The sequence below is a fragment of the Tupaia chinensis genome, unplaced genomic scaffold (assembly GCF_000334495.1).
Source record: "Tupaia chinensis unplaced genomic scaffold, TupChi_1.0 Scaffold000247_1, whole genome shotgun sequence".
NCBI lineage: Eukaryota > Metazoa > Chordata > Mammalia > Scandentia > Tupaiidae > Tupaia > Tupaia belangeri.
Window position 1 is genome coordinate 1,590,644 of NW_006159725.1, and position 13,876 is coordinate 1,604,519.

Sequence of the window (13,876 nt, forward strand, 5' to 3'; positions counted from 1 at the left end):
CTGTCAACCGCACGCGCTTTATAGCGAAAACCCCTCCAAAAAAAAAAAAAATTGTTTTTGGTCGTAGGGTGTGCAGATTTACCAGAGACAGACAGAGACAGAGACAGAGAAAGAAAGTGAAGAATCACCCCCAAGGGAGGGTGGCCACTCCGCAATCCCTTCCTGTCCGTTCTCTTCTCAGGGTTTTGCACATGCATGTACACACATCCACACATGATTCTTTTATTTATTTATTTGTTTTTTTACATTATTGCTATAGGGCACGTACCCTCACCAGAGAGACAGAGAGAGACAGAGAGACAGGAAGTGAGAAGTCACCCCCGGGAGATGACCACGCCGCAATCCCTTCTCTGTCGTTCTCCTCTCAGGATCTTGGACACGCATGTGCTTTCGCATTTGATTTTTGAGCTGCCAGATCTGGGACTTGGACTGCACAGCTGGCCACGCGGGGTCCAGCACCCCAGCCTTCATGCCGCCTGCTGGCCTTTCCTTCTGTTTGTAACAACCTGGAGCTTGGGACTGGGGGACTGCGGGTTCTTCCCTTTAGCGCTGCATGGCCCCTGTCTGCACAGCCAGGGCCCCGGAAGACAGCATGCAGGGCCATGCAGACACCGTGTCAAGGTGGTGGTGACGCTTGCGGTGGGCTGGAGGAGACATAAGCCCTGAGCCTGTGGGCATTTCCCCAGATGCTGCTGAGAGTGCTCTGAAGGACTGCTCTGGCCAGAGACCCGACCCCAGCCCGCCTCGTGCGTGACTCACTCCAGCTGAGTATTTTGGTAGCAGGAGGGCTGGGATGAGATGAGAGAAGCACTTCCTAGGAGTGGGCACACTTAGGTTGTGGATTCGTCCTTGAGAATGTCGTAGAGGCCTTCACAAAACTCACATGAAATTAGCCTATTAAAATGGACAAATCAGGGACCAGCAGATGGTATAATGTTTATGTTGCTGGACTCCCATGTAGTCAAGTCCTGGACAGGTGGCTTAAAACTCATACCGGGCGCATGTGCGTGCGTGCCCAAAATCCTGAGAGGAGAATGGAGAAGGGATTGCTGTGTGACCATCCCCCTGGGGGGGTGATTTCTCACTTTCTGTCTCTCTGTCTCTCTCTCTGGCAAATGCACACACCCTATAGCAGAAACCTCTCTCTAAAATAAAGAACGAATCAGTGCTATTTAATGTTGGCAGTGTGCTGCGACCACTAGGTCTCCAGTTCCCAAACCTTTTCATCATCCAGAATAAAACCCTTTACCCATTAAGTATCTACTCCCTCCTCGGCCTCCCTGCCCCCAGCCTCTGGCCACCCCTAATCTACTTCCTGCCTCTGTTCTGGATATTTCCTGTACATGGAATCCTGCATGTGTGACCTTTTGTGTCTGACTTCTCTTACTTTAGCATATTGTTTTTGAGGTTCACCCATAGAGCCTCCATGGTCACCCCAAATCCCAAAAGACAATACCTGCCCCCCCCCAAAAAAAATGAGTCATATTATCCTCTCTCAGTCCAGGAAGTCTGCCAGGAAACAGAATAGACTAGATTAATTGTTCCCCAAATAAACTGTGTTAAAAACACCTGGGGTGTTGGGGGCCTGCAGGTGGCATAGTGGTTAAGTTGCTAGACTCCCACATGGTCGACCGTGGTTTGAGTCCTGGACCTGGTGGCTTGAAAATCATACTGGGTGCATGCGTGCCTAAAATCCCAAAAGGAGAATGGAGGAGCAGAGATCGTGGGGTGACTATGTCCCTGGGGGTGATTTCTCACTTTCCCTCTCTCTGTGTCTTTGTCTTTGGGGCTAGTGCATGTACCATAAGACAAAAACCTCACACACACACACACACACACACACACACACACACACACACACGCACACACACACACGCACACCCCAGGGATGCATCTTTTACGATATTGATTCCTGGGCTTAGAATCAGGACTGGAGAGGAGCCTCAGGTGACTCTCTGAGCTGGTCACAGGACCCTGCAGACCAGGTGACCTCTAAGGGTTATCTTGGCTCCCTAAAGACCTGTGAGCCTAGTGCCTGCAGCACTTCCCAGACGGTTTGTGGTTTGTCGTTTTTTTGATGCAGTTTCTGTGTTCAGAGGTTTCTGTGGCATGTGATTTTTCTCTGTTTGCTTTCTTCGGGGAGGCAGCTGGCCCCCTCCCTGCCGCCTTTACAGCTCCAATTAATTGTGTCTCATTTATCAAGCTCCAGCTACGCCCTGTGCGCCAGAGATGGGAGAGGGAAGGTTGTTCACGCCCCGGGGTTGTGGTTATAACTGACTGCTCACCAAGGTTATGTTCCTGAAAAAGCCACTCTCCGCCCCCTCCCGCCCCTCCCACTCCTGGGCCAGTTTCTCCCGAGTCTGCTCAGGGGGACCTGGAAGCCCCTGGCTGGCCCAGAAGGCTGATGAGGGGGAGGGCTGGGGGTGGCCAGGGAGAGATCCCTGGGGGTGGAAAAGGAACCACACCAACAGGACACCGCTGATTAAGTAAAGGGATCTAGGCAGGGGACCGGGGGTGGTTCCAGGCTGCTGGGGTTTGCCCTGGGCGGCTGGGTGCTGTCACCTTCGCGAAGACTAATGGGAGAAGCCTGCTTTGACTTCATCCTCTCTTCCTTCTGGGGCTGAGGGGTGGAGGAGCAGAGATAGAGAGAAGGGAGGAGGGCAAGGGAATAGCAGGGCTATGGGTGTTAATAGGATTTGGGGATGCTGGCCTACCTGCTGGCTCCCTGTCTTCTGGGGCATTGATCCTGCAGCCCAGTGACTCTGGGCTTGTGCTCTGGGGACTGCCTGCCAACCAGACTCACAGGCAGTGGTTCTCCTGACCAAACTGAGCTGCGTGTGTGGTGTCTGGTGGCCTCGGACCAGGCATTTCTGGCCAGGACTTCTCCCCCCCCCGCCACTGGACTGCTCTTAAGAATAAAGAGACAGAGGCCAGCAGATGGTGTGGTGGTTAAGGTGCTGAACTATCACATAGCTGACTGTGGTTCGAGTCCTGAACCCGGTGGCTTTTTTTCTCACTTTCTCTCTCTCTCTCTGGTGAGCACCCATGTCCTATAGCAAATTAAAAATAAATACATAAAATAAAATTAATAATGATAATAAAAAAGAAAGAATAAAGACATCTTAGGGCCAGTCCCATAGCATAGTCATTAAGGAGCAAGCTTCCACATCACCCATTTGCATGGTTTGAATCCCAGACCTGGAGGCTTAAGAAAACACACCGGGTGTGTGTGTGCCCAAAGTTCCAGAATGAGAAATGGAGAAGGGATTGTGGCATGAACATTTCTCATGAGGGGAGCTGGGGGGTGGTTTTCTCCTTTTCTTCTCTCTCTGATGAGTACATACACCCTTTAGCAAAAAAATAAAAATAAAAATAAAGACAGTAATAAAAAGGGCTTTAAAAAAAAAGTTAAAATCAGTGTTCCACTAAGCTGATCTTTTAGGGTGTAGAAATCGCCTGAATATATTTTTAAAAATTATTATTATTATCATTTTAATTTATTATCATTTTAAAATTTGCTTCAGGGCACACATGCTCGCCAGAGAGAGAGAGAGAGAGAAAGAGAGAAAGTGAGAAAGCAAGTCTTCAGGTCTAGGACCCAAACCAGTCAGCCATTGGGAGTCCAGCACCTCAACCACCATGCCACCTGCTGGCCCCCCACCTGGGTATTTTGATGCTTGTCCTTTGTGCTCTTTTCGCCTCTTACTGGTCTTAGGGTCAGTCAAGGGAGTTTCAGAATCCTGTGTCCTGTGGTTTGCAAGGCTGCTGTATTTACAGACCCCCTCATACTCTGAGCTCTAGACACCTTGTAACCTGTTCAGAACGTGATCTGATTGTTACCTGCCAGAGAAGGCATTTTGACGGGTCATCTCATTGGTTTGACGGGTCATCTCAGAGGCCCAAGTTGATATTGGAGGGTTTTTCATCCCAGACCCGGGTGAGCTGGCATGATTCTTCTAGATCCCTGATCCTTTATTTATTGACATTTGCTTCCGTCTCTCTACCTCTCCGGGGAGAATACTTTGAGCCTGCGTCCCGGGGCACCTACGCTGGTGGGCTTCTGGTCCTCAGATGCTTCTAGATTCCAACCAGAGACTTAGTCTGGAAGGAGAGAGGGACACGGGGAGGTGGGAGGAGGCCTCAGGGACCAGTGGCCAGTCCCTTAGCGGCTTTCTGTCTCTGTCTCTGTAGGATTCTGGGTTAAATGATCTATTTCTACTTTTTTGTTTGTGCATTTCTGTCTTTGCTTGCTTAGACTCATCTTTCTGGAAAGGAGAAGGAATGTTTAGAGGGGCATATTTTTCTAAAAAAATATCAAGGGCCTTTTTCTTTAAAGAGGTCTCTTTTCAAATGTTTTTCAAAAGAGTTTGGGTCCTGAATCAAATTAGATGCAGGTGTTTGAAACCCGGCAGAGCTGTTAGGATCAGCCCCTCTGTCGTGGCCGCCAAGCATGGGGCACAGGTGTTTCTCTTCTCCCTGGTGACGGCAGGCAGAGCACCTCAAGGAGTGGGTGGGGAAAGCCATGTGGACTGGGTAGGAAGGGAGGGGAAGGGAGGGGAGGAGAGGTTTCTTTCTGCAGAGCCTTGGTGAGAGGAAACTCAGAGGGCAGGTTGGCCCAGGCTCTAGCTGGCATCAGGCCAAGAGGTGGTGGGCGGGCCTGTAGCTGCAGGCAGGGCTGGGCCAGGTCGCTGGGAGGCCCAGAACTCCATCCTTCAGTGTATGCCGAGACAGCCGAGGTTGAGGAGGCCGGTGGAATCGGCATGTCAGCCATGGCTCAGCAGGAGAGACCCTCACACTCCCACACACTCCCACTCTAGACCCTCTGTCCTGCTTGCGATCGTTGCACGGGTGCTCAGAATTTTTTTTCAGAGAGATTTTTTGTTATAGGGCGCATGCACTCACCAGAGGTACAGAGAGAGACAGAGACAGACAGCGAGAAATCATCCCCCAGGGGGATGGCCATGTTGAAATCCCTTCTCCTCCATTCTCCTCTCGGGATCTTGGGCACACACACACACGCGCGCGCTCGGCGTGAGTTTAAGCTACTGGGTCTAGGACTTGAACTCTGATGGACTATGTGGGAGTCCAGCAACATAACCATTATGCCATCTGCTGGTCCCAATTCCTTTGATTTTTTTGAAATTTACTTATTTAGAAGCCAGCAGTTAACATAGTGGCGAAGGTGCTAGACCCCCACATGACTGACTATGGTTCGAGTCTCACACCTGACAACTTGCTTTCTCACTCTCTTTCTTGAGTCGAATAAAAATATAATAATAATAATAAATGAAATAATTCTTTAAATAAAAAAATTATTTTTATGTTTGTTTCTCCCATGAATGAGAGAAGCAGGGAGACAGCACCCTCATGACAACTCCTACCCCCAGCCACCCTGAGTCACATAGGCACGTGTGTTTGGTGTACGTGGGAAAGTCTCTCTCTGCTCTCCAGACAGAGTGAGTGAAATGCATAGACCATGTGTCCTGCAATGCTAGTCCTTCAGCCGGTATCTCAGTGCGCAGCAAAATAAGAAAAAATGTGTATATATATTTAATGGCCAGAGGGTTTGTGTGCTCACAAGTGACAAAGAGGGGGATAGAGAAAGCAGCCTCCAGTGGGGCACAGCCCGCTGTAGTACCTCCATCCTGCCGGGAGTCTGGGCACACCTGCACACGTGCCTGCTGTGTTTTTCAAGCTGCTGGGGCAGAGATTCGGACCATGGTCTGAAAGAATGACCCTCTGTTCTGACACTATGGCCATCCTCAGTTTTAGGTACTGAAGCGCCCCGCTGGTGTCCATCTGTAACCCACTTATGAGCCATTCACATGAGTGTTCCCGGGTCCAGCAGGCGGTGTAATGGTCACGTCGCTGGACTCCCACATAGTCGACCGCTGTTTGAGTCCTGGACTCTGTGGCTTACAAACTCATGTCGAGAGACCAGCAGTTGGCATAATGGCTATGTCGCTGGACTCCCATGTAGTTGACTGTGGTTCAAGTCCCGGACCCGGTGGCTTAAACTCATGCCGGGTGTGTGTACGTGCATGCCCAAGATCCTGAGAGGAAAATGGAGGAGAAGGGATTGCGGTGTGGCCATCCCCTCTGGGGGGTGATTTCTCACTTTCTGTCTCTCTGTCTTTGTCTTTCTGGCAAGGGCATCTGCCCTATAGCAAAAACCTCTCCAAAAACAAACAAAGAAACAAACAAAAAACAACTCCTGCCGAGCATGTGTGTGTATGTGCCCACAATCCCGAGAGGAGAGTGGAGAAAAAGGGATTGCAGCATGGCCATCCCACCTGGGGTGATGTCTCACTTTCTGTCTGTCTCTCTCTGTCTCTCTGGTGAGTGCATGCACCCTATAGCAAAAAATCTTTCTAAAAAAACCCACGAAGAATGAGTGTCCCGATGATTTGCGGAGGGCCTTGGTCCCGGGCTGCAGGCTCCCTTGTCTCACACTCTGCCCTCCTGGGTGCTGTGGGGGTCTGAGTGCAGCCTGCAGATAGGGAGGCAGGACGGAGTGGGGCCAGGCTCTTGTGGCACCGTGACCTTCTCCCAGACTCCGCTGGCTGGGACTCCATCCCTGGCCACACCTCACTGCCTCGCAGCCTGCGGGGGAGTCTCCAGTCTCCAGTGTCCTGAGGGAGCAGAGGACACAGATTTCGGGAATATCTAGGCAGACTCCGACACAGTGGCTGCTTTTGTTAATGTCCTTACCTGGCAAGATAGGAGTTGCTGACCAGTCCTCCGTGAGCTGTCCTAATTTATTTTGATCTTACTGGTTTACAAAGTCTGTAAGCCTGGGAACTACTGTTAGCCATCATCCAAAGGGTATTCTGTCGAATTCTGGAAAGCGTTTCCTTACGCGAGACACTTTGAAAATAAATGTAGAAAATCCCCACAGCCACGGCTTCCTCTCATTTGTCATGACCAGTTAAATGTGAAGAATGGCGCCCCTAGGCCAGAGAAAACAGTGTTTGAACAGACGTTGGAAAAGCAGGTGGTCTTTCTGGCTCATGGGCTCACGACCTTTTTTATTTTTTAGGAGAGGACTTTGCTATAGGGCGCATGCGCTCGCCAGAAAGACAGAGACAGAGAGAGACAGAGAGATAGAAAGTGAGAAATCACCCCCCAGGGGGGGATGGCCAGACCTCAATCCCCTCTCCTCCATTCTCTTCTCAGGATCTTGGGCACGCATGCACACGTGCCCGGCGTGAGTTTAAGCCACCAGGTCCGGGACTTGAACCACGGTTGACTGCATGGGAGTTCAACCACATAGCCATTACACTAACGGTCCCACGACCTATTTTTTCGAACGAGGGAAGACAGTTCAAGTGTTTTGGTTTGAAATCTTACGAGTGCATGTCACACATGGAGTGAGGATTAGAGTAACCAGAAATGATGTCATAAAAGATGAAACTGCGCGAGGGAATGGATGATGCCAAAAAGAGCATGAGAAGAAAATGGGGGATGGGGGAGGATTTGCTGTGGGCATGTGCATTTGCCAGAGAGAGCGACAGAGAGGAAATGTGAGAACTCATTCCCTGGGGGATGGCCACACCTCAGCCCTTCTCCTCCATTCTCCTCTCAGGTTTTTGGACCCACACGCGTCTGTGCCCAGCCTGGTTTTCGAGCTGCTGGGTCTGCAGTTTCCCTTGGAGGTTCCATCCATCTTAACCACCCGCCACTGGCTGACCAGAGGAAATTTTTCTTGGCTTGTGTATTTATTTCTTCTGTTAAGACACACGCGCGCGCGCACGCACACACAGAGACAATACCCCCAGCAGGGTCTTTGCACCTGTTCCTGGGGTGTGAATCCAGGACTGTTCCCATGTAGGTCCACTTGCATTATAGTTATGTCACTGCCTGGCCCCAAGACCCTGAGATGATATTTTTGCAATCTCGTTATATCCAAAATAGCAGGGGCTGGGGTCAGCAGGTGGCATTGGTGGTTAAGATGCTGGATTTCTGTGTGGTTGACTGCACTTTGAGCCGTGAGTCCAGTGGCTTGAAAATCACACCAGGTGCATGTGCATATGTGCCCAAAGTCCGGAGAGGAGAATGGAGGAGTGGGAATTGCAGCGTGGCCATTCCTCCCATCCCGGGAGGGGAGGTGATTTCTCACTTTCCCTCTCCTTGTCTCTCTCTGGTGAGCACATGCGCCCAATGGCAAAAACCTAAAACAAAGATGAAACCAAAAATAAAAAGGCAGGAGGCTAGTGTGTCCTTAGGGGGAAGTTAAATTTGGGGGTATAGGCACGGGGGAAAATTGGCCACTCTGGCCCACGAATCTTTGTCATTTTCAACTGATAGTGGAGAGAATCCCAATGGAAATTATCTGTAGCAGGGCCAGGAGGTGGCATGGTGGTTAAGGGCACTGGACTCCCACACTGCTGACCGTGGTTCAGGACCCGGACCTGGTGGCTTACTTTCTCACTTTTCCTCTCTCTCTTGCTCTGTCCCTCTCTGGTCAAATTAAAATAAATAAATAAATAAATAAAGTTAAATAAAAGCAATTCTTTAAAAAAAAAAAAATAGAAAGAAATCACCTGTGGCTGTTGCTCATCCAAGGTTCTCTTGCTGTTGGTCTCTTTCAGGTCAGTCTGAATGACTCCCACAATCAGATGGTGGTGCACTGGGCCGGAGAGAAAAGCAACGTGATCGTGGCCTTAGCCCGAGACAGCCTGGCGCTGGCGAGGCCCAAGAGCAGTGATGTAAGTATTTGCGTTGCTTCAGACGTTCCTCCGTGTTGCTGAGCCCCCCTCTTCTGCTCCTTTGGGATCAGCATGCCCCCACTAAACAGTGGGTAATTGAAGAATGAATGGGACGAGGTATTTGACAAGGAAGAGAATCCAGAAAAGAATATAGCCCTGTTTGCCAGGACTCAGGGTGGTGCAGCCTTGGTCGCGACCAGGCAGGACGTGGTCGGGATTACTGTCTCTGCTCAGGACAAGGCCCCACGTGCGTTTCTAGGCACAGCCGCTGCCTGCCATTGGCCCTGTGGGATTCCGATCCGTCCTTCCGTGGGCTGATTTCAGCAGTGGGGTGAGCCGTTGAACCCGCTCTTTCATGTTCTTAATTTCCCAGGTTGACTTTCTACATGATATCGACGAGGTTAGTAGACCTGGACCCGGGGTTCTGCACTCACAGGCCTGAGTCCAAGTCTGAGCACTCTTTACCCCGCCGAAGCATCTCTCCTGTTTTTCTTTAAGTGCATGGCTGTCCTGGATAATCCATTTCTACACTTTTGTTTTGTTGTTGTTGTTGAGGTTTTTGTCTTAGAGTGCGTGCGCTCACTGGAGAGAGAGACAGAGACGGTGAGAGGGAAAGTGAGGAATCACCCCCACCCCCAGGGGGATGACCACACCACAATCCCTTCTCCTCCATTCTCTCACTGAGGTCTTAGGCATGCACACACACATGCCCAACATGAGTTTCAAGCCACCAGGTCTGGGACTTGAACCACGGTCGGCTGTGTGGGAGTTCAGAGACGTAACGCTACGCCACCTACTGGCCCCCAGTTCTATACTTTTGATAGGGTCGGGTTCAGGACCGTTCACTCCTGTCCTCATTTGAACGTGGTGATGGGTGCTTGGTCTCCGTGGGACGGGCCCCAGGAAGGACATGGGACTTGGGAGAACTGGAGAAGGAAGACTGTTGTGGAAGTGTTGCTGCTCTATTTGAGGCTCTGGTGGCTGCGGGGAACGCAGGGCCCAGGGTTGCCAGATCATCCGACTTTTCCAGAGAAGCCCAGAGGTTTGGATTTCCATGTGAAACTGCTGAGTCTTACAAGTTGGCAGCTAATACAGAGATTTTACAAGCACTCTGGGTCCAAGTAAGACATACGTGAAGGCCCGGCTGGCCCTGGGGTCCCGAGACTGGGGCCTCTGCTCCTCACGTCTCTTTGTGGGGAAGAGGAACAGCCATCGTCGGAGCCGGGTCTGCCAGGGTGACAGGGTGACATGCTGTTGGACAGCTGCGTTCTGGCCAGCGGAAGCCCCCTGTTGAATTTGCTAGCATGTTCACATCAGTCTTCAGGATGTACTTGTGATTCCTTTTTAAAATAATGTAAAACTTGATTTACTTTTGAGAGAAAGAGAAAGAAAAAGACACATACCCTCCACAGGGCTCGTGCCGCAAGCCCCCCTCTGACCTAGCAGCTGAGACCACCAGTGCCTACCCACAAGTACAGGTGCACTGGGGAACCGAACCTGCCATCTTCCTTAGGGATCCAGGGTTTCTTGACCAGCATGTTACTGCTGTGCCACTGAGTGGGCTCCACTTGTAATTCTCTCTCTCTCTTTTTTTTCCCTCTCAGCTTATTTATTTCTTCCATGAGAGGGGAAAAAAAGGAAGGAAGAGTGAGAGAGAGAGTAGCACCGCGACAGGGTCTTCACACGGTGACCACCTCCAGTGTCAGCCAACCTGGGTCCAGGACACTCGTGTGCACCTCTGTACTCAGGGAGGCCCCCGAGGGTTGTGTCTATTTGTGTCACCAGTGTCACCTCCTAGTCCACCACTTGTAATTCACTCTGCCCTCCTCCTGCCTCCCTGCTTCCCTCTCCTCTCCCTTCCTGTCTCCCTCCCTCCCTTCTTTATGATAGTAAATGCCCATGTACTTAGAGAGAGAGCACAGCAGAGAAGGCGCCCTTAGCAGGGTCTTGTCCTGCCACGATTCCCCTTCCGCAGTCCTGCAGCTCCTCAGGACCCCGGGTGCACATGCCTGAATTTTTGGGTTGACGTGGGGACCCAAACCCATGGCTGGCCATGTGGCTTCCAGCCCAGTAGTCCAGCATGCTTTGGACTGTACCACTTGTAATTCTTAAACGCAGCCTCGGCCTCTGAGAGGTCCCTCTGTCGATCCACTGTCTAGGCTGGCTGTGCTCAGAGGGGGTGATGGGAGGGAGCCCCAGGGGCTGTGTCCTAGTGAGTTGAGTAGGGCAGCACAGACAGGAGGACAGGAGGGCTGGCCGTGGTGAGGCACCGTGTGGCCCAGAGGGTTCTGAGCAGTCATGTGCAGGAAAGCGCTCAGCCGATGCCCACCTGGTGTCGTGCTGTGGACGGGACAGGGCTACCCTTGCTTGAGGGAATTGCCCTGGCTCGTTTGTAAGCACCATCAGGGTTTGCATACGGTGGGTGTGGCCCTGATGGCCACATGTGACTGCCTGTGGCCATGGCAGTTTCCGTGGGCATTTGTGCCTTTGCTCAGACTGGCCACCGCCCAGGGGCTCCCCCTGGGACCAGAGTCTGCCCGGTGCTGTGCTGTGTCAAGAAGCCCTCCTTAGAGCTTTTAGGCATTCAAACAATTCTTTGCCCAGACAATTTTTTTTCTTGTTTTTGGACAATAGGTAAAAGACCTTAACAGTTGTTTTATAGTTTAGTGGGCCAAACAGGAGCCTACTCTCATTTATTTTTTAAAGAATTATTTATTTAATTGTATTTATTGTTATTATTTTTAATTTTGACCAGAGAGAGAGAAGGAAAGTGAGGAAGCAAGCCGCCAGGTTTGGGATTTGAACTGCAGTTGGCCATGTGAGAATACGACACCCCTAACCACCATGCCACCTGCTGGGCCCAAACGTACATGAGGTCACTCAGCACATCAGCAGGAGCATCGAGGGGACAAGACTTAAGGCCCAGTCGTGGTGGTGCCACAGCTTGGGAGCCTGGAAGCTGCATGGGAGGCCTGAGTTTGGTTCCTGTGCCGACTTGAACTGCCTGGGTGAGGTCGTGTGCCCCTGTAATCACAGCTGGTTGGGATGCTGGGAAGGGAGGGTGACAACACGGCAAGACCGTGTCAAAATACTCATCTCTGCCTGTCCTAGTCTGTTACTGTGCCACTGAACAGACATGCCCGAGACAGGGTGACTTATAAATAATCGAGGTTTATGTGGCTTACGATTTTAGTGGCTGGAAAGGCCAGAGGTGTGGGGCGAGCATTGCACTGCTGTCTGGTGCAGTGTCACAACATGGCAGCAAAAAACAGAGGCAGTCAGGCATGTGCAGAGAGAAACGGACTTTTCCAGTTCCTCTGCTTGTCCCTCCCACGCTCTCAGCTGATTGGATGGTGCCTGCCCACCTGGAGGGCAGGTCTTCTCTCAGTCCACTGACACACCTGCCAATCTTGTTGGCAAAGATGCCTGCCCACATTGAGGGTGGGTCTTCTTTAAAAGGGTTTGCCACCTCCCAAGGCCATTACATTAGGGACCAAGTGACAACACTTGCTCCGGTGGGGACAAACCATCTAAACCAGAGCACTTTTTCTGTTTCTCTCTTTCTATTCCCCCACCCCATCTCTCTTATGAAAGAGAAGGAAAAAGACCTAACCATGTGCTCAGTGTGTGAGGATATGACGTTAAGAATGAGCATCTCGGGACCAGCAGTTGGCACAATGGCCATGTCATTGGATTCCCATGTAGCTGACTGTGGTTTGAATCCTGGACCCGGTGGCTTAAAACTCACGCCGGGCGCGTGTGCGTGCGTGCCCAAGATCCCAAGAGGAGAATGGAGGAGAAGGGATTGTGGTGTGACCATCCCCCCTGGGGGGTGATTTCTCGCTTTCTGTCTCTCTGTCTCTCTCTGTCTGTCTGGCAAGCACACGCCCCCTAGAGCAAAAACCTCTCCAAAAAAAAAAAAAAAAAAAAAAAAAAAAAAAAAAAAAAAAAAAAAAAAAAAAAAAAATAAATAAGAGTGAGCACCTCATCTGGCTGTAAGCACTAAAAGTCCGTGTCCTGGATCCCCCTCAGTCCTGGGTGAACCAAGATGGTTGGTCACCCTAAATTCCGTCCTTCTATCCAAACCCGACTTCACTGTAAAGATTTGGGTACATCTTACTAAGATCCCATTGAAGATCTGAAGGGATAAATGATTCTGGAATGAAATCTGAGGTAAGATTAAATGGAAAGGGAACTCAGTACGCAGAGTTAAATAAATAGAGATGACAGAAGCCTCCCTCATTTGTATACAAACCGCGTTAAAGAATTGGCAGATGACACTGACATGTTCCGATGTGAAAAAGTAATGCCAAAAGAAATTAGGACTCAGCGAACAGAGCTCGTGGTGCTGGAACTGTAACAATCTGAATTTTCTTTAGAGAAGGCTGATGGCGTGGCTCTCGGGACCCTTCCAGAAGGGAAGACCCTGCCCAGATAAGGGACCATGCGTGCTGGAGAATGGCCAGGGTCACGCATGGTCAGTGTACAGATATGAATGGATCTAGAAGCTGAAATACCCTCTTCAGCGATCCTGTAGCCATGTAAGTCCATGAAGGACAGCTCCTGCAGAACTGATCTTTTTCTCTTTCTTTTTTATGTATTTGACATAGGGCAGGCTGGAGAGAAACACACAGAGAGAAGGAAAATGAGAACTCACCCGCCAGTCCCTACTGGATTCTCCTCCTGGATTTTGAGCACACACACACATGTGCCCAGTATGATTTTCAAGCTACCGGGGATGAGACTTGAACTGTTGAGTTAACCCAGAACTGATCTCTTTGTGTGATTAAGTCAAGGAAAGGAGACAGTGGATACTGTTTACCCTGTCCCCTCCTGACCCTTTGTGTTTACTCTCTCGTGACATATTTTACAAAGGACTCAGGTGCAGCCCAATGGTTGGCGGAAGAGCTACCAGAGATTGTGTACCCCATAAAATCAGAAGCAGGACCAGTAGGTGGCATGGTGGTCGAGGTGCTGAACTCCCACATGGCTGACTGCTGTTCAAGGGTCAGACCCAGAGGCTTGAAAATCATGCTGAGTGCCCATGTGTGCGTGTCCAGGAGGAGAATGGAGAACAAAGGATTGCGGTGTGGCTTCTCACTTTCCCTCTCTGTCTGTCTCTGTCTCTGGCAAGTGCACTCGCCCTATGTCAAATAATAAAAATAAAT

At 50.6% G+C, this 13,876-nt stretch overlaps 1 protein-coding gene across 3 annotated transcripts in view; it reads left to right on the forward strand.

Annotated features, from left to right (window-relative positions):
• Positions 1-13,876, forward strand: part of SORL1 (sortilin related receptor 1) — a 226,472-nt gene that overhangs the window by 18,648 nt on the left and 193,948 nt on the right. For all 3 annotated transcript variants that reach the window (XM_006148800.3, XM_027771985.1, XM_027771986.1), the window contains exon 2: positions 8,592-8,708. In XM_006148800.3, coding sequence (XP_006148862.1) covers positions 8,592-8,708 — 117 coding nt within the window. The remainder of the gene's footprint in view (positions 1-8,591; positions 8,709-13,876) is intronic.